The sequence below is a fragment of the Puccinia triticina genome, chromosome 11A (genome assembly GCF_026914185.1).
Source record: "Puccinia triticina chromosome 11A, complete sequence".
Lineage (NCBI taxonomy): Eukaryota > Fungi > Basidiomycota > Pucciniomycetes > Pucciniales > Pucciniaceae > Puccinia > Puccinia triticina.
In genome coordinates, this window is record NC_070568.1 from 1,107,947 (window position 1) to 1,128,916 (window position 20,970).

Genomic DNA, 20,970 nt, shown 5'->3' on the forward strand with positions numbered 1-20,970 from the left:
GCGCTCCCCACCCAGCATGAACCTTGCGCGGGGCATGTACTCTGGTGATCCCCGGAGAGGACGCATACATGTTGAACTGTGCGGATGCCGATGGCAAGCTGCAGAGGTGTGTCGGAGCTCGGATATATACCCGGACATCTGCCGGACATCCCTGATTATGTATGTATGCCCGCCTGAGGCCATCGACAGCCATCGACAACGGCCGTCGATCGAGCACTGCGTGGCCAGAGAGGAGGCCTATCGCTGCTTGCCTCCACCCCTCCTCACCCACGAACTCCGGACTGTCGCACATCTCATCGATTGGACGCTCGGACACATAATCTCGCAGGTGTGTATCTAGTCCACTGCAGAAATCTTCCACTCGGGTGCCTCTCACTGATCTTATCCAGCCCCTGCTCTCAGACACAATATACATACACTCTAGTCGATATAACGTCCGAATGCTCAAGAACACGAACCCAGTGATATCTTGAAAGCGCCATCGCCATGCTTGACTCTCTAAGAACGATCCTAGCCAATGACCCAGTAGTCAAGACCTACACCCAACCGTACGAAGTGGTACCGTGCCGATCGGTCACCGCCTTTTCCCTGCTCTATCTGCTGCCGGGCGTCCTGCAAGCGGGCCTGCTCTACCCGCCCTTGAGCCGGCTCCGATGGCTGCGATGGCTGCGTCTGCTCATGACGCCCCTCGTCGTCTATGCCAGCCTCCGCTGGCCCGTCGACTACTGCTTCACGCCCACCACCCGTCGCGGATACCACAACCTGGCCCTCGCCTGTGCTAGCTTCACCATGGCCGCGAGGTCCATCGAGTGGGGTTCTCTCAATAGTTTCAAGGAGGGCAAGATCTGGAAACGCCCGGAATTCGACTCATCAGCTCCCCACCCTAAGCAATCCCCAAAGTCATCCTTTTCTGATTGGCTGGCTTGGACTATCGAGCTTGCATCATCGTCAGTTTTTTTTTTTTTTTCTTCTCTTGTCTCACTCGGATGGTCTACATATAAACGCTCATATCATCTATTTTCTAACAGGCCTAGAGGGATCCAATACGACTGGGGTGTCAAGGCAGCCCCGAATACAGAAAGTGCGCTGGACGTGGTTGTGCGGATGTACAAGCTCAACATCATCCATGTTCTTGTCACCGCATTCTCGATCCTATGTCGGGACGAAGGCTCGGCGACGAATGCGCTGAGATATCTGGGCCTGGGCGGGTTTTATGGGCAGACGATCGTGGCGGAGGGGCTAGCGAGTCTGGCGTTCGGGTACTACCTAGTGACGATGATCGAGCTGATCTTCAGCTACATGACCCTCCTCATCCACCTCCTCGTCCTCGTCCACACCCGGCTCGTCAGCCTGCCCGACTGGCTCATGCGCACCTGCGACACCCGCACCTGTGTCCCCATGTTCAATAGTCCCCACACCTCCGCCTCCCTCGCCCATCTCTGGGGTAGGGCCTGGCACCAGAACTTTCGCCAGACCTTCCTCATCTGCGGCGGCGCGCCCGCCTCCAAACTCGCTAAAAACCTCCGCCTCAGTCCTCAGCTTCAGAAAATCGCGGGAATGTGTGCCTGTTTCTTTATCAGTGCGCTCTTACACGAGTATGGTGAGCCTCTTTCCTTGCCAGCCTTCCTTTCTAATTCGTAGCAAGAAGCTCAAGCGTCCTCTGCGATCTTTGATACGCACCAGCCGTTCATTTCATAGCCAGACAGCCCCACCCGAGTGCGTATATCCTCTTCCACGACTTCCCGGGCTCGGCGGTGTATTTCCTACTCCAGCCAATAGGCATCGTCCTCGAGCCCTTCCTGATTCCCTACATCCCCGGGGGCGGGATTGTCTGGTGCTATCTCTTCACCCTCTCAACCACGATCCCCTTCAGACGCCAGTACTTCATGCCCGCTAGACTCCTCGATCACAGCTTCCCTGCTGTCTCCTGGTCTTGGTTCTTCTCTTCTCTCCTTGTCCCCGGTTTTACTTCTAGGGGTTAATCATAGACTTCATCCCCCTCCTGCTTTTTTACTTCACGCTTTCTTCACTGGCTATTTTTTATAAATATTGGATATATAGCAGTCTCAAATTTCGCAAAAAAACCTACTTGTTATTTTCGTATGTATCATGTTTCTCACCACGAACAAACTGAAAAACACCCACTTGTCAATTGTTTGTCCAAGTCATAATTTTACGCATCTACGCTGGGCGCATCCCCAGTTGACGATCCGCCGTCGTGACTCAAATGCACACAGCGTCCTACTTCGTCTCAACAATACAACCTTGCGGGCGGGGAGGAATTCCCGCCGGGCGACGGGGCGCAACATTCTGGCCGCCCGGGAGTGATCCCTCCGGGCCGACAAGGTTGTGCCCCCTTGTTGACTGGCAGGGGTCCCTCGTGGCGCTCACGCCGTGGGAGTCGGGACAGGTCGGGACCTCTTTTTGGCCGTGCCAACTTTAGTTTTTGATAAGGTTTGATTTGAATTTTGATGACCAAAGACCTGAGTTTGCGGGTGAGCACAGTGGATCGTCTTGTTGGAACTTTGAAATTTGCGTCGCGGCTTGTGGCCAGTGGCCACTGCCCACTGCCCCCGCCAGCCGCCCGAGGCCGCCAGTCGAATAAGGTCCAGTTGGCTCCGAAGTCTTTTCCTTTACAGTTTTACGTTTGAGTTGTATGATACAACGACAACAAAGTTCTGTGTCTCCTATGTACGGCGTGCGCAAGAAACTTGTGCGCGCATGTTAACCATGAATTGATGTTAGGTGACAGGTAGAGCGTAGCTCAGAGGTCCCCGGTGTCCACGCAGCCGGAGGTGAGCCAGTGACTTCGGCACGAGAGTCTCGCACGTCGGGCAAGACTCGACTGCATTTGAGCTGTAGGCGACGTCATGCTGTGCCGACCGGACTAGCCGAAGGCTAGACATTAGCGCGTGAAGAGAGCAGCTCCGGCCGAAAGTTTCCCAGGCTAGAGAGGAGTCTGTGCGTCTTGGCTTCCTTTAAGAAGACCAAGACCGCGAAAGAAGTGAAGCTAGGGATTGATTCTCCTAGCTCCCACTTCGGTTCCGCTATGTACTCATCTTCAGGAGACTACGTATCCTGCGTTTCTTTTTTGCTCCACCCACCCACCCTAAACACGGCAGGAAGTGGACTTCGAGAGCTCTGGGCTTAGCGCCTCGAACCCCACTCCCTGGCAGTCTAGGTTTCTGCCTTGCTCGGAGGAGATTCCCGGTCCGACTGAGTATCTCATCTCTGGCGCGTCGGGGAAAACTCCTCCTCCCTTGGTCCCACACACAGTAGGCCTTTAGGCCGCCAAACAGGGGCTCCCGTTACGGTACATAGAGCCCCAAGCATAGCCTAATCCCAACTGTGTCAGGTGCAGAAACCTGCATCGGGGGGAGCGGCCAGATAGCCGACGCGCAGACGCACGAGCTCCTTGAGCGCCGCCCCCCCGTTGTTTCTTACACCACTGAGCGCCACGGAGGCGTTAGTGGATGGCACATGCCATTGAACGTGGCCGGGAAGCTCACGGTCCATGACGAATCTGTACACGAGGCTTCGGCGTGGGCAGGCTGGAGACGCCGCTGGATGCTGAGTGGCCCATCCCATATTTAAGTACGGCAATCTCCCCGGTGCCGCCACCGCTGATCGCTGCCTGCCCCTTTTCCCGACTGAAGTCTACATACCTCAACAGCCGCAAAATTGCATCTTGCTTTGCTCCTCAAGTTCGACCAACGTGCCTCTCCCACTCTAGTTTGTGGACCCCGGCTAGTTTGTATGTGTCCCCTTCCTAAACCTGTCCAGTGAGCAGGCTCTCACATTCCTTCTTCGCGTAATCCTCAGCGCGCCAGCTTCGATCAATTCCAAGGTGCTGCAAGGGCGAGTGAGCCTCCAATCGTACCACAATCAGGCCACCAGCTCCCGACATCATGGACCGTTTTTACACACAAACGGCCATTGCTGAATTCCGGAGAGACGCCCTAGCAATCGGCCAGCCAGTAACAGATGGAAGGCCGCCTCAACAGAGCTCCACTGGCGACCCCCAAGATCCTCCGTTCAGTCGGCTACCGATTGCCCCTCGAGCTGAATGTCAGTCCAAAACACCCCGATCCAACTTTTCGCCCAAGAACTCGAATTACGAGATTGTGCCAGTGGCCTTCTCTAACAGGTTAGTGCTTGATTCATCATTCTGTTTCCCCTATCACGTCTTCCAATTGCTCGACTTAACAGTGCTGATCTGCGTATGTGTGTAGGTACAATAGACCGGCGAACAGCCTCCTTCAACACTCTTACACGGACGGGCCAAGGATAGAGCAGTCGCAGGCTACAAATGAAAATCTGGGGGCGTATTCACGAAACCCAACAAACGAAGGAGTCAGACTCAAGTACTATGGCGCTTATCTCAAACCGGCTGAACGACGAGGCCCTCTGATATTCACGCGACAGCACAATCCTTTGTATGAGGATTTCCCCCCAGCCTGTTGTACTTCCAACGCGCCTATCAATCCAACACCTTCGGGAGGACGGCAGCATGGGGTCAGCGGGCCTTTAACAGACTACCCCTCTACCGCACGCCTATCATCACACTCCTTAACATATTCTTCCCCGTCTTCTTCCGATCTTCAGAGTGATGATCCTAGCTCTCCCATTGTCGAGTCTCCGAGCACCACTGTGTCATTGGGTGAGGTTTCTACGGACAGCAAGGATGGCTCTGATGAATCTGAAAATGAGACGTGCATCTTTGAGGACGCGAACTCGACCCTGAGCTACGACTGTAGCATCTTATCTCAAGTGAATGGACCGAAAAAGAGGAGCGACGATACCTCTTCATTGCATACTCCTTCGACTCCTTCTTCAACTGCATCTTTCAATCATGCAATCCTTCGAGTCGCCTCTCAGGGCGTCATCCAACAAACCGCCATCGATCAACCCTCCCGCCAGCACTCTCAGACTTTCAGAAGCGAACCGGAGGAACTAGCCGGCCCAGTTTCAGATAGATTGATAGCGGAATGTGATGAACCGTATTACTCGCCTCAGCCTCGAGTGGTCAGAAGACCCAGACCTGGAAGCCTTGAGATTGAAATTCCCGGGCGATACGTCTCGATTTATGAAGATTCATCGACTGAAGGGCCTGAGGATCTCCCTGATAGCAACAGTGACATCGGGGAAGGCCCGCATAGTGATACACACGACTCCAATATCCATGACGGTTCAATGGCCACGCCCGGCTCATTTCTCATAGATCTACTGAACCAGTGGGAGAAAGTACCCACAACTTCAGACGTCCCGCTGCAATTCGTCAAACAACTCAAACACGCCATAGATGTATTCGAGAATTGCAAGGCAGACGGAGCTGATGATACACCCAGTGAGTTGGTCGACGAGGTATTGCCGACTTGGACATCGTCTTCTGATAGCCACGAAGCTCCCGACTCTCACCAATCGAGCTCAAGCGGCCCGTACGCGCCTAGCAGTCGAAGCAGTCATTCTCATGAGATCCCAAACTTGTCGAATCATTGGACTCCATTCTCTGAACGTAGTCGAATCCCAGCCTCAAGACAACTAGGAAACAACACTAAACTTCAAATACAACATCATCGAGCCTGGTTGTCATCCACCCCTCCTTTGGAACTCGGCGGCAAGAGGACCAAGCCACCGAACGGCGAGAGCGACGACTACTGTAGCACGGCTGTCAACGATTCTTCGTGCCGGAAGAAAAACTTGCACGTATTCTTTGGGTCCAAAGTGGTCAATGATAAGAAGGTTGCCTGCAAGGCCGAGCCGCTAGATCTCCAGTTATCAAAGTCCTGGCGAAGGTCGCATGGCAAGATGTCGATTGCCGCGGAACTGACAAGGACCGTCAGAGGCGGCTTCAAGTCTCTCAAGCTTCCGGCACTCCAAGACCATAAATACGAGCTCGGCCCGGCTCATGGGAGCCAGACAGACTTAACCCTCTCGGATTGCGAACGTCCTTCGATCCGTAATATCCCCGGCGATTTTCCCGACCGAGCCGGCCGTAGGAGCCTCAGTTGTGGCCCCCTCGGACGATCCCATCCCGTACATCAACTCGTGGAACCTCCTGCTCCTCCTGCTTCGCACTCATCTCCTAAAAAAGCTCTCAGAGTAAGGTTCCAGGAGGCTTGACCGCGTACTCGCTTGGCTTGCTCATTCTTCTGATTACACGCTTTCTTAATTGTCACAAAACTTCCAAAATCTTATTTCGAGTTAAAATGTCGTTAATAGTAAATCTGCTTTCTCATGCCCCTGTTCATTCTTGCTCACTCTTACTTTCTCTATCTCTATCGCAGCCAAATTGTAATTGGAGTTTCTCTTGCATGCCCCCTCTTTTTTTTCTTCTATCCGATTAATATTCATTGCGTCTCGCATACATCCTACTGGCCGATTGTAGTCGTTTCTTTTTTTGAAAAAAAATCTCATCGGTAAAGACAATGTGTTAAATTTTGGAATTGGTAATGAATCGACTCTCGTTGAAATTCTACCACAATGGCACGTCGATCTAGATTGTGAGCTGAAGAAAGGAAATGTTTTCGTGAGGAAGGTGAAGGGCGCCTCGCAACTTTGGTTAGAAACGAGTGACGAGTGTGCCAGATTCGCTGTTCAGTTGAACAGCGAAAGTTTAACCAATAAGATAATTATTGACCCTCTTGAGAATGGACCTCGGTGGGTTTAGAGTGCCCTTGGAGGCTTCAATCATCCAATGCAACCTGTGCCGAATGTCAGCTTTTTCTACGATCATCAAAAACAACGCTGAGCGTCAGGAATCTGTTGGTCGATATCTCTGGAGAATGGTCTGAGCGTTGACATACCAATTTGCTTTGGTGGCTCTTGACGATGTAAGCCATGGTCATTGAATACGTTCACTGTGAAAGTGAATCTAAAATTAGTAAAATCATCTGAGCACTTGTAGTTTAACAATGCCTTTCTTCTTCCTTACCTAGTAAGCATAGTGCAATTGCAACCATTATCTCTTTCGATTCGTCTAACTTGGGACCAATGGCAGTGAGCCGTACGGCTTTACTATCTTTCATCATTTGTATACATTCGGGCAAAACGCTTGACAAGGTCTTTGATAAGTTCTTCATCACTCGATTATTAGCCACAACAACTTTTTTTTCTATTTTATCTTTCTTGCACCTCAGCTCGACTGAATCGCCACCAGAAATGATTACATCCAATGCGTCCTCTGAGGATGAATTTTGATTGAAGTCATTTGGTAGACAGATAAAAAGCTTCGTTGTGCGGACTTCGAAAACTTCAACGCGCTTGAGATTGGAGCACGTGTTATCCAGCGACGATGAAACTATCAGATCTATCAAAGATTCCAGCTCATGGCGATGAGCTGCCAAAAATTCATGGTGGTTGTCCCAAAACAATTTATGTGTTAATCCTCTCGACCATCCCTCGTGATCATCACCTGTCGTTAACAAAGAAAGTTTAACATCCAAAAATTCTACGAAGACACAGCAAGTAACTCTTACCAGCTCCTTGAATGTAATTGAATCCACCCTCTCGATCAGTGGACGGGTGATCACCCAAGTATTTACTGGCACTGAGGCAAATCACAGGATGAAAATCGAGTTTGTTTACATCTCCTATTGAAGCTTCTTTACCGAGATCACTGGCAGGTGAGACCCAGATAGGCTTCAGAGGCCGATGTAGCTGGGCAAGAGTCTCCTCGACGTTGAAAGAAGAGGCCTAATATTCGAGTTAAATTATGATATCAATCCAAGAAGGATGCGAGCAATCAGCTCACGAGGAGTTGGTCAGCCCAATTATCGACCAGCCTTTGAATCTGATCATGTTCACTACTCCGAACAGCATTGACGGGTGTATCAAGACCAAGTGACGACGAGTGTGGCTGCCAAGCGGATCGCAGCGAAGGAGCGACGGGGTAACGGTTGAGGAGTTTTGCGCGAGCCGTGTTAATTACAGCGCACCAAGATGGGACGGTTTTAGAAAGCGCATCGGGGAACCGCTGGAGCAGCAAGGCCAAGAAAAACAGGAAAAGTATTAGCTGGGTGTAACGATCATGGAAGAGCCAAGAAAACTGAGTCACCTTGCCACGACGGGTAGAGTCCACAAGGATGACTCCGCCGGAAGAAATGATCAGATGAAGTACTTGAAGGTTTGATCTGGAGTAATCAAAATGAGGTTAGAAGACAGTCCACGGACAAGGGTTCATCAAGCTCACCTTCGCAGAGAAAATTGCCACTGACCATCATGGCCATCAGTAGATTTAAAATAAGCGGTACAGTCTACATTGGTGATACGTGGGTCAATGTACCAAGCGCCACATCGCAGGTTTGCTGAACTGGAGGTAAAGGCGCAGGAAACACGAGAAGTTTCAACGATGATCCCGTCAAGTAAATCCTTTGTGTGCCGTTCATCTCGTTTCTTTTTCACTGAAGCAAACTGACCAATAACAGGCAAGGGCTGATACCGGTCCACCACGTTGGTCACAAATTCAGAGTCTTCGAAAATTGAGTGCAGACGGTTATAGCTTTGAATCTGCAAAACAAAAATAGTCAGCAAGTTGACAATGTTCTTTTTTTAAGGATTTTTCCAAAAAAGACTCACCCCGAGAAAATGAAGGCGTCATGGGGAGACGGCCGGATATGAACACGTGAAATTAATATACCAGTCTTGGAATATCTATACATTACCGGACTTACACATCTTTGTGCTGTTTGTTGATTGCCTTTAAATCTGCTTGAAAAGTGTTGGAGTGTCCTTCAGTGCCAAACAGTAATTGACTAGCTTCTTGAGAAAGTTGATCTGAGTTTGCAGATGAGACTGGTGAGTTGCTTGGTTCCATTTGCATGTCGGTTGGTTGGATGAGTCCCATGTGATTGAGCAGCTGGTCGTGGGGATTGTGTCTATCGTCGGCAATATCCATCCTCCTCGGGGGAGCGAAGCCGAGCTTAACTACATAAGCCTCTCGATCGGAGGGTCGGGGGGGGGGGGCCGACCCGAACTTAACACAAGTCCCTCCCTGTGCTCGCGGGGCGCGAGCACCCTCCCGCTTGCGGGAGGGGAGACGCTTCGCGCCTCCTCGGAGAGGCTTAGTTAAGCTCGGGGCCGACCGTCACCCCGAGTCCCGAAGGGACGCTCTCCTTGTGTGACTGAAAATGGTTTCTGCATTTCAGCCACAGTACATGCAGTTGAATCCCCTTCAAGTGGCTGTGAAATCAGCAACCCAATGTAACCCAACCGCAAGCTTTTCTGCCATTGCTGTATCAAGGCAGGAAGGTTGGCCCCATGTCGCCTCCTAACAAACTTGACTAATTCCCTCCTCGGCGCGAAGCACCCGCCTCCGAAGGAGGAACTTAGGAAAGAACAGAGTTTTTTTGGCGTGAAAGGGACACACAAACACACCTTCTTTTTTTTTTGGCTGTATCTTTGCCAAAATTCATCCAAAATTTTTCATAAAATATGTACAGACTTACTTCGCGCACTGTGCATGAAGGACACAACTTTTTCAATTTATTTCTTGATCAATCAATAGAAAAGCTTGTCATTATCCTCTGTGAATTTATTTGGACTTTTTTGAAGCTTCCTTGTAGGCTTAAAAATCCCACTAGTAAAAAAAACAAGTACAGTTATTTGGGGACCTGGAATCCATATTCCCACGGGCCAAAAAAGCCAAATAATTTAGTGAGTCATGATAAATATTGTCTTTACCAAAAAGCTTGCACCTCTTTTGCCTTGACTTTAGAGATGGCCCCAACAAACCCGTTGCGGGTACCTGCTATCCGCGTGTGTGCGTGTTTGGGTGCGGATGCTGGATTTCTGGGAGAAATCAAGCGGGTACCCGGGTATTCTAGCGGGTACCCGCTCTTGTTTGGGCAGGTGGCGGCTGCCACGACGACCAGAAGGACTGGGAAGGCCATCCTTCCAGTTGAAGAGGTTCTGCAACCCCTTCCACCGGAAGGATTCCTTCCAGTCAAAGAGGGTTTGTAACCTCTTTGACTGGAGGGAAGAGGTTACAAAACCTCTTTGACTGGAAGGAATATTCCTTCCGGTAGATTTTGAGGGTAGGTACCCGCTCTGACTGCCCCAGGCGGTGTGGGTGCGGGTGCAAGTGTTGAACTTTTGGCAAAAAAGCTGGCGGGTACCCACATCCAAACAGGTACCCGGGTTCACAGGGGCCATCTCTACTCAACTTGGTATTGACATAAGACATACAGTTTTTTTTTCTCCGGGGTTTTATCCTGACATCTGTCAGACAAGGCCGACACCGGAAATTGCCCTCGGAGCCACCATTCTGCAGTAGATGATGTTGGAGTAGAGCCAGTGAAAATACAAGCTCATATTCAGAACCAGGGCAGTTTGTAGACCCTGGGACCCATCCCTCAGCTTTCCAACTCATCACCCTCTTCTCCAACGGAGGGGCCAACCAAGAACCCGGCCGCTTTCCGACCTGACAGGGAACATGAAGGCCGTGAGACATCCAAGGCAGAAACACAACTTCAAGTTTTTAAGTCCTCTTGCATAAATCCACAAAAAAAGAGTGCCGGGTCCAAGATTAATGGGAAAGACAATATGTATTCAAAAGGTTTAGAACTTTTTTGCCAATTTTTTACAAGGACAAAGCTTTTAAAAATCAGTAACTTTTTCTCAAGATATGCCAAAATGCACCAGTACTTGGTGAACTTTCCTAGTTTTTGAAAGCCTTATTCTTGCGCAAAGTGGCCAAAAATTTCTAAAAAGTTTGATTCCATATTTATCATGATTCAATAAATTATTTGGATTTTTTTGCCCGTGGGAATGTGGATTCCAGGTCCCCAAATGACTGCACTTGTTTTTTTTTCTTAGTAGGATTTTGAAGCATACAAGGAAGCTTCAAAAAAGTCCAAATAAATTCACAGATGACATTAATAAGCTTCTCTATTGATTGGTCAAAAAGTAAACTGAAAAAGTTGTGTCCTTCACGCGCAGTGCGCAAAGTGTTTGCAAACTTTGCGCACTGCACAGTGCGCAAAGTAAGTCCGAATATGTATTGTGTAGCCAAGAAGCTCAGTTCCATTCTCATATATTTTTGTATTTTTTGAGCAACTAATTTTCAAAGAAAACAAAAAACAAAGAAATGGGGGTTTCAGCCTTTTCCCATGAGGAGGCCGAACTTAGCTAAGTCCCTTGATCAGAGGCGCGCGAGCGCTGTCGCGAAACAACCCTCCAAAGGAGGGACTTACACCCTACCTCGCAAAAAAGTAGGCAGCAGAAATCCCATTTGGCTGGGGAAACTTTTTAAAATCTTCAACTCTTTATATCTTGACTCAAGTAAAAGCCATCAAAAATCTGAGCAGACAGAATTGTCCACCTACATCTGCCCTTCCACTTGCCACCTTCCTGAGGTTGGATCCCTCCAAAAACTCTCTTGAATCCCAAATGAAACAAAAAGTAGTTCATGGGTTTTGGGAGGGCATTGTTCAAACAGGCCTTGGTCAAAGCCATACTTTTGACGCCTGTCAAAACTTAGCAGCTCTTACATTTTTTTTAAAAAATCAAGTTCAAGTGTTATAGATAAAAGAAAAATACCAGCAGATAGCCATGCTTCTTGGCTACCTCTTGGAGCAGTTGACTTGGCCCCAGCTGTCCTTGCGTAGCTTCTACGGAGGGACAAGCAAAAAAAGGCTGAAAACAGACATCTGCTGCCTACTGTTTTGCGAGGTAGGGCGTAAGCCCCTCCTTCGGAGGGTTGCTTCGCGACAGCGCTCGCGCGCCTCTGATCGAGGGACTTAGCTAAGTTTGTGAGGAGGCATGCTTTTTGCAGCCCTGTGCAGCCACACAAACTGGCAAAATGTTGGTCTTTGGATGCCAATTTTTGGGGAAGGTGGTGAAGGTTGATCCCCAAAATGGATGAGGAGAAAGGCAAGACCAAGGCCTTTCTCATAATCATTTCCATGCCAGCATAGCTGTTATAGATGAAAAGTTGTTGCAGAATTTAGATTTTCTCTGCCAAATCTGAAAAACTTGTCATGCCAAAATGAAAAAAACTCCCTTCTTTCCTAAGTTCATCCTGCGGAGGCGGGCGCTTCGCCGCGGTTGGGCGTGCTCCGTGGTGTAAGAACGTGGGATCCAAAAATATCCGCCCATATCCGCCGGCTTCGAAACCTCGAGCGTCGGATATCTGGCGTGATCCGCGGTCCCTTAACAGACATCCCGGATATCCCACGCGGCATGGCTGAGGGTTCTTGCGCCTACTCATAGCTTGCCCCCCTAACCATTAGATATACTGCCCGATGGCTGCTTCGATCCCCGATGTTCTTCAAGTGCAACGTCTTTCATCCGATGCCACGATCCCGACAAGGGGTAGCAAATTTGCAGCTGGATATGACCTCTACGCATCCAAAGATACGGTGATTCTGAAAGGAGGTCGAGCAGTTGTGCCAACAGATATCACGATCGCCGTGCCACCTTCCACATACGGACGAGTAGCGCCGCGTTCTGGGCTAGCAGTCAAACATGGCATCAACACGGGCGCAGGCGTGATTGATGAGGACTACCGGGGACCTGTTGGAGTTGTCTTGTTCAATCATGGCGAACAAGATTTCCAAGGTGTGTTACCCCTCTTGTTTACCTCAAAGGTTGACCGCTTATTCACTTCAGCTCAAGTCTATTCCTCTCATTCCTCGATGTAGTCAAGAAGGGTGATCGAATAGCTCAATTGGTGATCGAAAGAATTGTTACCCCCGAGGTGTGAGTAGGAAGTTTTCAAATTCCTTAAAGCTTTTGTTGTCACAACATCTGGATAATACACTGACAGGACATTATTCTGAATAACTGCTCATCAATACAATCAGGCGGGAAGTCCAATCGATGACTGAGACCGAGCGTGGAGCTGGCGGTTTCGGTAGCACTGGTGGCTTCGGGACTGGTAATCAAGTTTGAGTCAAGAAATTCCACCAGGAGACACTGCGACGGGGGATTTGACCCTGTGCTACCCACAAATATTGACAGCAATGAAAAGCTGGTGCTAGATGGCCGGCCAAACACCTTGTAAGGATCCCGTAAAAAAAAGTTGAATTTTAGCCCGCGCTAAGACGAACCGCTGCTTTTTAGCGATAGTGCACCAGAGTCCCACTGACTCGGCGGGTAGCGCAGCAGTCCAATTCCGCTTTAGTAAATACAATGGGGGACAGATAAAGGCATAGAGAAAAGAGAGGCTGAAAAAGCGGACAGTGAACACGTAGCGGGTTATCACCATCACTGCCCCTTTTTCTCAGCGAAAGCGGACCTTTTGTCGCTGCGCTATTACGCGCCAAGTAGCGGTAAATTACTGCGCGTAGCGGATTATCTACCGCTAAGTATTGCTATCGCTTTTTTTCCAGTGTAGCACAGCTGATACACCGTTGACCCATCCCGTTTTTGACGCCCGTTTCCTCGATTTCCCAGTTTGCAGCTCGGATACGCTTGTTTTAGATTTCAAATCATCGTGATCCGCTCATGGTTTATCTACATATCAATATCACTTGATGTGCGGTCAATGTTGATCCGTGCACTCATTTGATCGGCCTAGCGTATTGATCAGCTAGTCTCTGACCCGCTAAATCAATGTCTAGCAAAATGATTTCGACTTTACACTTGCAAGGTGCAGCCGAGAGACCCGATAACGGCCAAAACAAGAGAAAACCTTAGCCGGCTGTCGCCTGTAGGGGGTTTCAACAATCAAGAAGCATCAGAATTTCACCATCAGGTTTTCTCGCTTTTTCATCAAAGTTTAAATCTGTGCTCCGGTGGTTCAAATAGAATTTACCTAACTACGTGGTTGAGCAATTGGATCTTTGGAGCTTGTGAAAATTTGCTATCAGACGCAGCCGTCGGATGGTCACCGATGCGTTGCGTGCTAGTCACTCGAATACTGTTTCTGGCTTGAGATGATGGGTTGAGTGTGACTATGTAGGTGTGACTCTCGTGATTTGAAGGCCTCCGCTCCATCTTGTCATACTGAACAACCGCGAAAGGTTTTTTGACGTTCCTGAATCCCTCTCCAATCCTGTTTTCAACAGTTTTGTCAATCCTCGTTGCTTCTTTATTTTCCAAGCGGGACATCGCTTGTGCCACTCGATCTTCCTCCCTAAAACAGCGACCCAGGCTCTCAGCAATTGAAGTAAGGACAATGGGTTCTCAAAAACATACTAGACACCTCACTCAGATATGATAAGAGCAAAGAGGTGCGCGATGATTCACAGGGTCTGATGTACACTCACTCTGCAACCTGTAGAAAATCAAAGGCAACACCAATCTCTTTTACTTCCAGGCCTTTTACAGTTCGTTCCGGGTGTTTTCCAAGTTCTGATCCCATCCATCAGAGCGGCCGCCGAAGGCAATGGAGCTCAACATCCGTCATATCTTATCGTGCGTGGCTATTGGCACTCGCGAGGACATCTGAATAGACTCTTGATAAAAAATGGATCTGTTGTGAATGCACAAGGGATTTTACTTACTAAATGCCTTTGATTTGGATGCAGCACTGTCGCCGAATCCATATTGCAGGCAAGAACCTAGACACTAACCCCAATTCTTGAATTAAACCCAACAAGCCGAGAATTCGAGCTGATTGGCCTTATCTGTGCACCTATTCAATAGATTGCAGCTTTTTGTGTAAGGAATATGATTATACTGCTGGAATACGGCTAGGCGAAGATTGACTACGTTGTATTTCATTCATTTCGCGGCAGCTGATAGGATATATTGCAGCACGAAAAGGTGTTCTTGATGTCAAAGTCCGCCGCCACATGAGCCGGGTGAATGTGTGAGTAAATCTGCTTGTTCCCGATCGGCATCTTTTAACAGCCGACATTACCTTCCTTCGCGATTGCAGAGCGGTGTTCACACCGGCGTTGATGTTCGGTAAAGTGGCTTTCAGTCTTACACCACAAATGTTATCCAACCTTTGGGGTGAGCAACATTCATACTTGCAGCCATATCGAGTTCTTAACCTTTCGACGTGCTGGTCTGGGGCAACTTCAGGGACAGCGCAAAGGGTGATTGACATCTGAACGGGTCTATCTCATCGCTGCCCACAGTCATCCCGGTCGGTTACTTGATCCTAAGCTGCGTATCAGCAGGTGTGGCATGGACGCTGGGAAAATGCTTTGGGCTGACCAGGCTCAGACGAAACCTTGCAGTAGCAGGAGCAACCTTCATGAATTCGAATACGTTGCCAATCGCATTGATGCAGACCATGTCGGGCTCCCTCTCCTTAAAATGGAAACCAGATGATACACCTGCGAAGGTTAGTATACTTTCCTCAAGCCACACACCCACCACTTGGCCTTCCTCTGACTTAGGATGTAGGCATTGGATAGATCATTCCAATACCTCGTCCTATGCGCCGTACTTGGGGCCCTTTTGCGCTGGTCCGTAGGAATCGCACTACTCAACTCCTCAGATGAGCCTGCGGCGAAAGCCAATCCAAAGCACTTTTCTATGATCACCCTGCCTATCACTCCCCTTGAGCCGAATTTCAACGGCGACAGTTCAAGATATCCGAGCGGTCCGATTTCACGACCCGAAACCCTCTTACTTTCACGATTACATCGTGATGGTCATTCAAGCTACCCGGTCTCAATAACCCCCAATTCTGCCGTGTTCAGCTACGATCTGGAGGCCCCAACACCTTCCACATCAGTCCATCAGGCAGACCTTCAAAAAGATGCTCTGATGAAAACCAAGACAGGGACACATGACCCAAAGCCAAGCAAGAAAGTCAATATTCGCCAAACTTGGCGTGGCGTGCGCCGCACGATGAAGAAACTGAAAACGCGCCTGTCGATCTCCGACAAATCTCTTGAGGCACTTAGCGAACTTCTGAACCCGCCGCTGTAAGTATTTATTTTCGTATGAGTTGGTCGGCTAATCAAATGCAAGATAGAAAAACTGAAAGCAAATTTCTTTCGATGCGGCCAATCCAGGCTTTCTTCAATTGCTGCGATAATTGTCGCTTGCATCCCACCCTTCCAGCACTCACTTGCAAAGGTCAAACCGCTAAGAGAGTACGCGCGATGCTCCACTTTCCCACTCTCTTGTGCTGCTCAGGGATTAATGATCTTTATCCCACTATCAAGGTTCATTTCCACGGCAGGTGCCGTTGCCATTCCACTCACACTAGTGCTGCTTGGTAAGTTCAACAATACTCAGGAATTTCGAATTGATCCCTTAAAGAGGACGAAGTTCAAGCCACCTACCCTTCTGAAAAACAGGCGCCTTCTTCTATCGGCCCCCCAACGATACAAAGCCACAAGCAGATCATGAAAAGACTCAGCTCGAGAAGGAGAAGCGGATTCAATCGCGGAGAACTTTGATAGTCATAACCCTCACTTTACTTGCCCGACACGTCGTGACCCCTCTGATCATCTTGCCCCTCCTCGCACTTATCTGTCAAAACTCACACTTTGAGGTGGTCAAGGACCCGGTCTTCATCCTGTGCGCGACCTTGATCATTGGTGGCCCACCCGCAATCACTTTGGCTCAGATGACATCAAAGACGAATGTGGATTCCTTGGACGAAATGGTATCCAAGTTGTTGCTGTGGTCATACGCCCTTGCCACGTGAGTTCACGGATTTTCCCAACAAGCGCCAGTTCAGAGGCGCAAAAACTGATTGATCGATGCTACCTCATAAGGCCTATAACTACGATATTGCTGGTCTTGGGGGCCGGGTTCATTTACAATTCTATCTTGTAAACTTTTCAAATGATAAAACCTTGAATTACTTGCCCTTGGGCATAGGCACCCTTTGTAATATTCAAAAACTTGTCTATACATACCTATAGTGTTCTTACACATTTCCAACTTCCCTGTTATACATTTCCTATCTATACACGGACAGAAAGGGAGCTTCTTGTTTATTTTTTTGCTTGTCGTGGATGACAAAATGCGTAAAATATTTTATCTTAAGCTCTTGTCCAGTAAGTTATTCTCTCAAGATCATCCCAGTGCTTGTACGAACATTTTGGGAAGGCTCCCCAGTGAGTTGACCGCGGGATGATTCCTGCAGGGCCAGCAGGTACAGCTTGCTCATCAAGCAATTGTGTACACACCTGGCCAGTCCATGGTGTATATTGCGTACTTTTTATTTCTTGACCACCATAGTCAACCCAAAGTTTATTGGCGGATGGCAATAGATGCTGGTAAGACTTTTTGTGGGATGATGTGTGGCGGTGGAAGTTGGAGAGTTCTTGATTCAGGGGGGTGAAGAGGTGTATGAGGACCCCGGCAAGCCCCTACTAGACACCCTTACGTAAATTGTTTCAAAATGATTTTTTTGGCAAAAATGATACTTACGTAAACCTGTGAAACTTGTTTCAAATGGACAGTTCTGGGAATTTTTTCTTCTGGGACATACTGACGTACCCTGTTTCAATCTGGTCTTCCCTTCCAAGGGAAAAAATGACATACTTACGTTTGTCCGGCCCAGCTCGCATCCTTCGCGGGACAAGAGACGTCTCGCCGAGCTCGTCCTCGAGACGCTCATCCACCTTGGAGCTAACCCTCTTCCACGCCCGCCCCCTCCCCCTTCCCCTCCCCCCACCCCATCCTCTGTACCCCGCCTCCCTGTCAACGCCGCCGCCCGCAGTCGACGGGGGTGCCCGAAACGCATCCACAGATACGGCCACCGGCCGACAGTCAACAAGGCCCGCAGACTCGCCCCTGTCCCCACACCCCAGTCTGTTCCTCTCACTCCCGCCCAGTACTGGGAGGGCAGACGCGCCTTCAACCGGCACCGCTCCCAGCACGCCTGGTTCCGACGGCTCTGGCTCGTCTCCAGTCGATTCATGTGGATCCACGAGCTCCACCGCGTTGTCTCCCTCGTAACCCACTCCCGCAACCATCCTGCCTTCCTCACTCATTCCCCCGCCGAGAAGATCACCTTCCCCGTCGAACCTAAGAAAACCACCCCTCCCGAGCCCGATAAACTATTGCCCCCTCATGCTCACCACCACACTGATGCCAGACCTACATAAACTCATGTCCCCTTTACAGTGGCATTTTATATCTACTACATTCATGTTTATTATTAATTCAACAATTATAAGACCAAAACTTAAAATTGAATTTTACCAAACTCATTGAACTTGATGCCTCCAATCAAATTGCATCTCCTGCATGGTTTAACTAGCTCATTAAGTCAAAAGAAAGGAGAAGGAGAACAATTGTAAAAAGAAGAAGTGATCTCAATACAAAAAACATGACAATGGAGGACTTCCCATCAAGTCTGGGAGCCCCCCAGATGTCAATTTAGACACTCAAACCCCTAATTTTCAGTAAAAAGGAAAATGTTTTCCTAACCCTTTAATTCTTAAATTTATTGCTTCCATGTGTGCCAGATGTGGCTTTGGTAGATGTGTTGATTTAGGATTTAGAGGGGCATCTAGAGGCCTCTAAATCCCAACAGGAAGTCCCCCAGTTTATGACCACTGAGTTTAGTTGCTGATTAAATTGCAGGATCTTTGATGTTCTTGGGATGGGAGCAAACCTAACCTTAACTGTTTGTGTGGTACACAATTTTCCAAGGCATTCTTCTTTCCTCAACATACAGAACAACCTGGATGATGAAAATTGTACATACACACTGAGAATTCAAAAAATGAAACCATAAACTACTTCCACTCAGGTGTTCAAATTTGGTTTGTAATGTATTATGCAGACATAAATCATAAGATCTTGAAACTAGAGAAATGTTCACATTACATAATCAGATGGCAGACAAGATTTTTATGATGTTTTGATGCATGCATTCATAAAATTAGGCAAATCAACTTTAAAAGCCTTAACTGAGGAAAAGAGTTGCACTAAGCACCTGTAGTCCGCAGCGGCGCAGCCGCCTTGGTCTCTAGTTTTATTAAAGACACAGATTTGCCAGAATCCTAAGAAAAAAAATTTAAGGGTTCCCCCTACAATTTAAAAAACGGACTTACTTTGCGCACTGTGCAGTGCGCGAAGTTTGCAAACACTTCGCGCACTGCGCGTGAAGGGCGCAACTTTTTCAAACTATTTTTGGACCAATCAATAGACAAGCTTATTATTGTCCTCTGTGAATTTATTTGGAGTTTTTGGAAGCTTCCTTGTATGCTTAAAAATCCCACCAATAAAAAAAACAAGTACAGCGATTTGGGAACCTGGAATTCATATTCCCACAGGCCAAAAAATCCAAATAATTTAGTGAATCATATTAAATATGTATTCAAAAGTTTTAGAGCTTTTTGGCCACTTTGTACAAGGACAAGGCTTTCAAAAACCAGTAACTTTTTCTCAAGATATGCCAAAATGCGCCAGTAAGTGGTGAACTTTCCTAATTTTTGAAAGCCTTATTCTTGCACAAAGTGGCCAAAAAATTCTAAAAAGTTTGAATTCATATGTATCATGATTCACTAAATTATTTGGATTTTTTGACTGGTGGGAATATGGATTCCAGGTCCCCAAGTGACTGTACTTGTTCATTTTATTGGTGGAATTTTTAAGCATACAGAGAAGCTTCAAAAAACTCCAAATAAATTCACAGAGGACAATAATAAGCTTTTCTATTGATTGGTCAAAAAATAATTTGAAAAAGCTGCGCCCTTCACGCGCAGTGCGCGAAGTAAGTACGTTAAAAAATGAGAAAAAAAATCATGGGTTTTCCCAAATCACAAAAACAGAAAGCAGCATCCATAACCACTCTACAACTAAATCACAAAGCAACAACCCAAATAGCCTTCCAACATCAGCAAAAGTGCTGTGCCACAGGCTCAGCCCCCAGCCCGCGTCAAGCGCACTGGTCAAAAGGACTGGACGTGAAGGCCCCTGGCCCGCAGCAAAGGCTGCAGACCAGTGGGGGGCCCACTCTTTGCCCTTTGTTGGGATTTTGACTTTTCGCCGGTGAGGAGAAAGAGAAGAGCTCTTGAAGGTGCTCGAGAAATAGGGGCGGTGATGATGGATGAATCACCGGATGCGGCTCAGAGGTGGAGCGGAAAAAGAAGGAGAGAACTAAGGCTGGCACCCGGGTGTTCGGGCGGGGGGTCAGCCTCATCCCGAACCCCAGATCCGAAACCACCCGGGTGGAACGGGATCCACCCGGGTGGTTAAGCTTTTTTTTCGCCCCTGAGCTGAGCAGAGGAGACTGCTGGAGTTGTGGCCGTGCACTTGCAGTCTCAACGATCTATAGCATCCTCAGTCAATATGAAGCGCAAGAAAACCTCTCACCCTGCCCCCGCTGGCCCTGTGAATTCCACCAGTTCCACCTCCAAACGCTCCAATGTTATTGAGATTGAAGTTGACGACAAAGACGAGAATTCAAGCCAACCTCAAAGTCAATCAAAGAAGCGTAGTTGGGTGTGGACCCATTTCAAAGAAACCGAAGATGGAGGCAGCGCAATCTGCCAAGTTGTTGGTAAGAATAACAGGATGTGCGGCGCGACGTTGAAGAAAGATCGAAGTGGAAGCACAAAAAACTTCCACGAACACCTTCAAAATCTCCATTGACTTGTTGATCCGAGGCTCAGTAAAAAGATCGATAAATCACAAAATGACATTGGACGATGGACAAAAACCAATATTCTGGCCCCAAAGGTGAATCTCCAGGATCTTTTGCATTGATTTTTTGTATCAACATGCTGAAGGCCCCGGAAAATTCTCAGTTACAGTTGAACCAAGAATCCCTCAAGACGGCGTTGATTTATTTTATTGCCGACGCTGATCTCCCTTTTTCGGTTGTGGATAGACCTTTGTTCAAAAACCTGATTAGACTGGTGAATGAAGAAGCGGCAACGTTGATGGAACCCATCAACCGAAAGACTATGGCGAATCATTTGACGAGGGTATATCTCCACTCCCAAGAAAAGATGAAGACTCAATATCTCCGGGGCCAAGATTTTGTCTGCTTCACCCAGGATGCATGGACTGCGCCGAATTCAACTGCTTTCATGGGTGTAACAGCCCACTTTATTAATGAAGAGTTCGAGCTGATTGACATGACCATCGGAGTCC

General features: G+C 48.3%; 5 protein-coding genes across 5 annotated transcripts; 4 read left to right on the plus strand and 1 right to left on the minus strand.

Moving 5' to 3' along the window:
* Nucleotides 1-486: 486 nt before the first annotated feature.
* PtA15_11A111 (uncharacterized protein) lies at nt 487-1,982 on the plus strand (the record flags this gene model as incomplete). Its single annotated transcript, XM_053160987.1, has 3 exons — nt 487-947; nt 1,029-1,600; nt 1,684-1,982. The coding sequence occupies 3 exons, from the start codon at nt 487-489 to the stop codon at nt 1,980-1,982; spliced, it is 1,332 nt and encodes a 443-aa protein (XP_053024978.1).
* A 1,926-nt stretch (nt 1,983-3,908) lies between these two features.
* Nucleotides 3,909-6,123, plus strand: PtA15_11A112 (uncharacterized protein; the record flags this gene model as incomplete). Its single annotated transcript, XM_053160988.1, has 2 exons — nt 3,909-4,147; nt 4,242-6,123. 2 exons carry the CDS (start codon nt 3,909-3,911, stop codon nt 6,121-6,123), a joined length of 2,121 nt encoding a protein of 706 aa, XP_053024979.1.
* Nucleotides 6,124-6,616: 493 nt separating this feature from the next.
* On the minus strand, nt 6,617-8,896 carry PtA15_11A113 (uncharacterized protein; the record flags this gene model as incomplete). The annotated part of the gene is made up of 9 exons (XM_053160989.1): nt 6,617-6,726; nt 6,807-6,860; nt 6,935-7,414; nt 7,479-7,695; nt 7,754-7,975; nt 8,057-8,132; nt 8,192-8,306; nt 8,418-8,500; nt 8,673-8,896. 9 exons carry the CDS (start codon nt 8,894-8,896, stop codon nt 6,617-6,619), a joined length of 1,581 nt encoding a protein of 526 aa, XP_053024980.1.
* A 3,346-nt stretch (nt 8,897-12,242) lies between these two features.
* Nucleotides 12,243-12,891, plus strand: PtA15_11A114 (uncharacterized protein; the record flags this gene model as incomplete). Its single annotated transcript, XM_053160990.1, has 3 exons — nt 12,243-12,558; nt 12,642-12,699; nt 12,804-12,891. 3 exons carry the CDS (start codon nt 12,243-12,245, stop codon nt 12,889-12,891), a joined length of 462 nt encoding a protein of 153 aa, XP_053024981.1.
* Nucleotides 12,892-14,329: 1,438 nt separating this feature from the next.
* Nucleotides 14,330-16,689, plus strand: PtA15_11A115 (uncharacterized protein; the record flags this gene model as incomplete). Its single annotated transcript, XM_053160991.1, has 11 exons — nt 14,330-14,358; nt 14,472-14,496; nt 14,590-14,604; nt 14,682-14,755; nt 14,825-14,901; nt 15,030-15,238; nt 15,301-15,827; nt 15,918-15,998; nt 16,071-16,123; nt 16,206-16,554; nt 16,629-16,689. 11 exons carry the CDS (start codon nt 14,330-14,332, stop codon nt 16,687-16,689), a joined length of 1,500 nt encoding a protein of 499 aa, XP_053024982.1.
* Between the last annotated feature and the right edge of the window lie 4,281 nt (nt 16,690-20,970).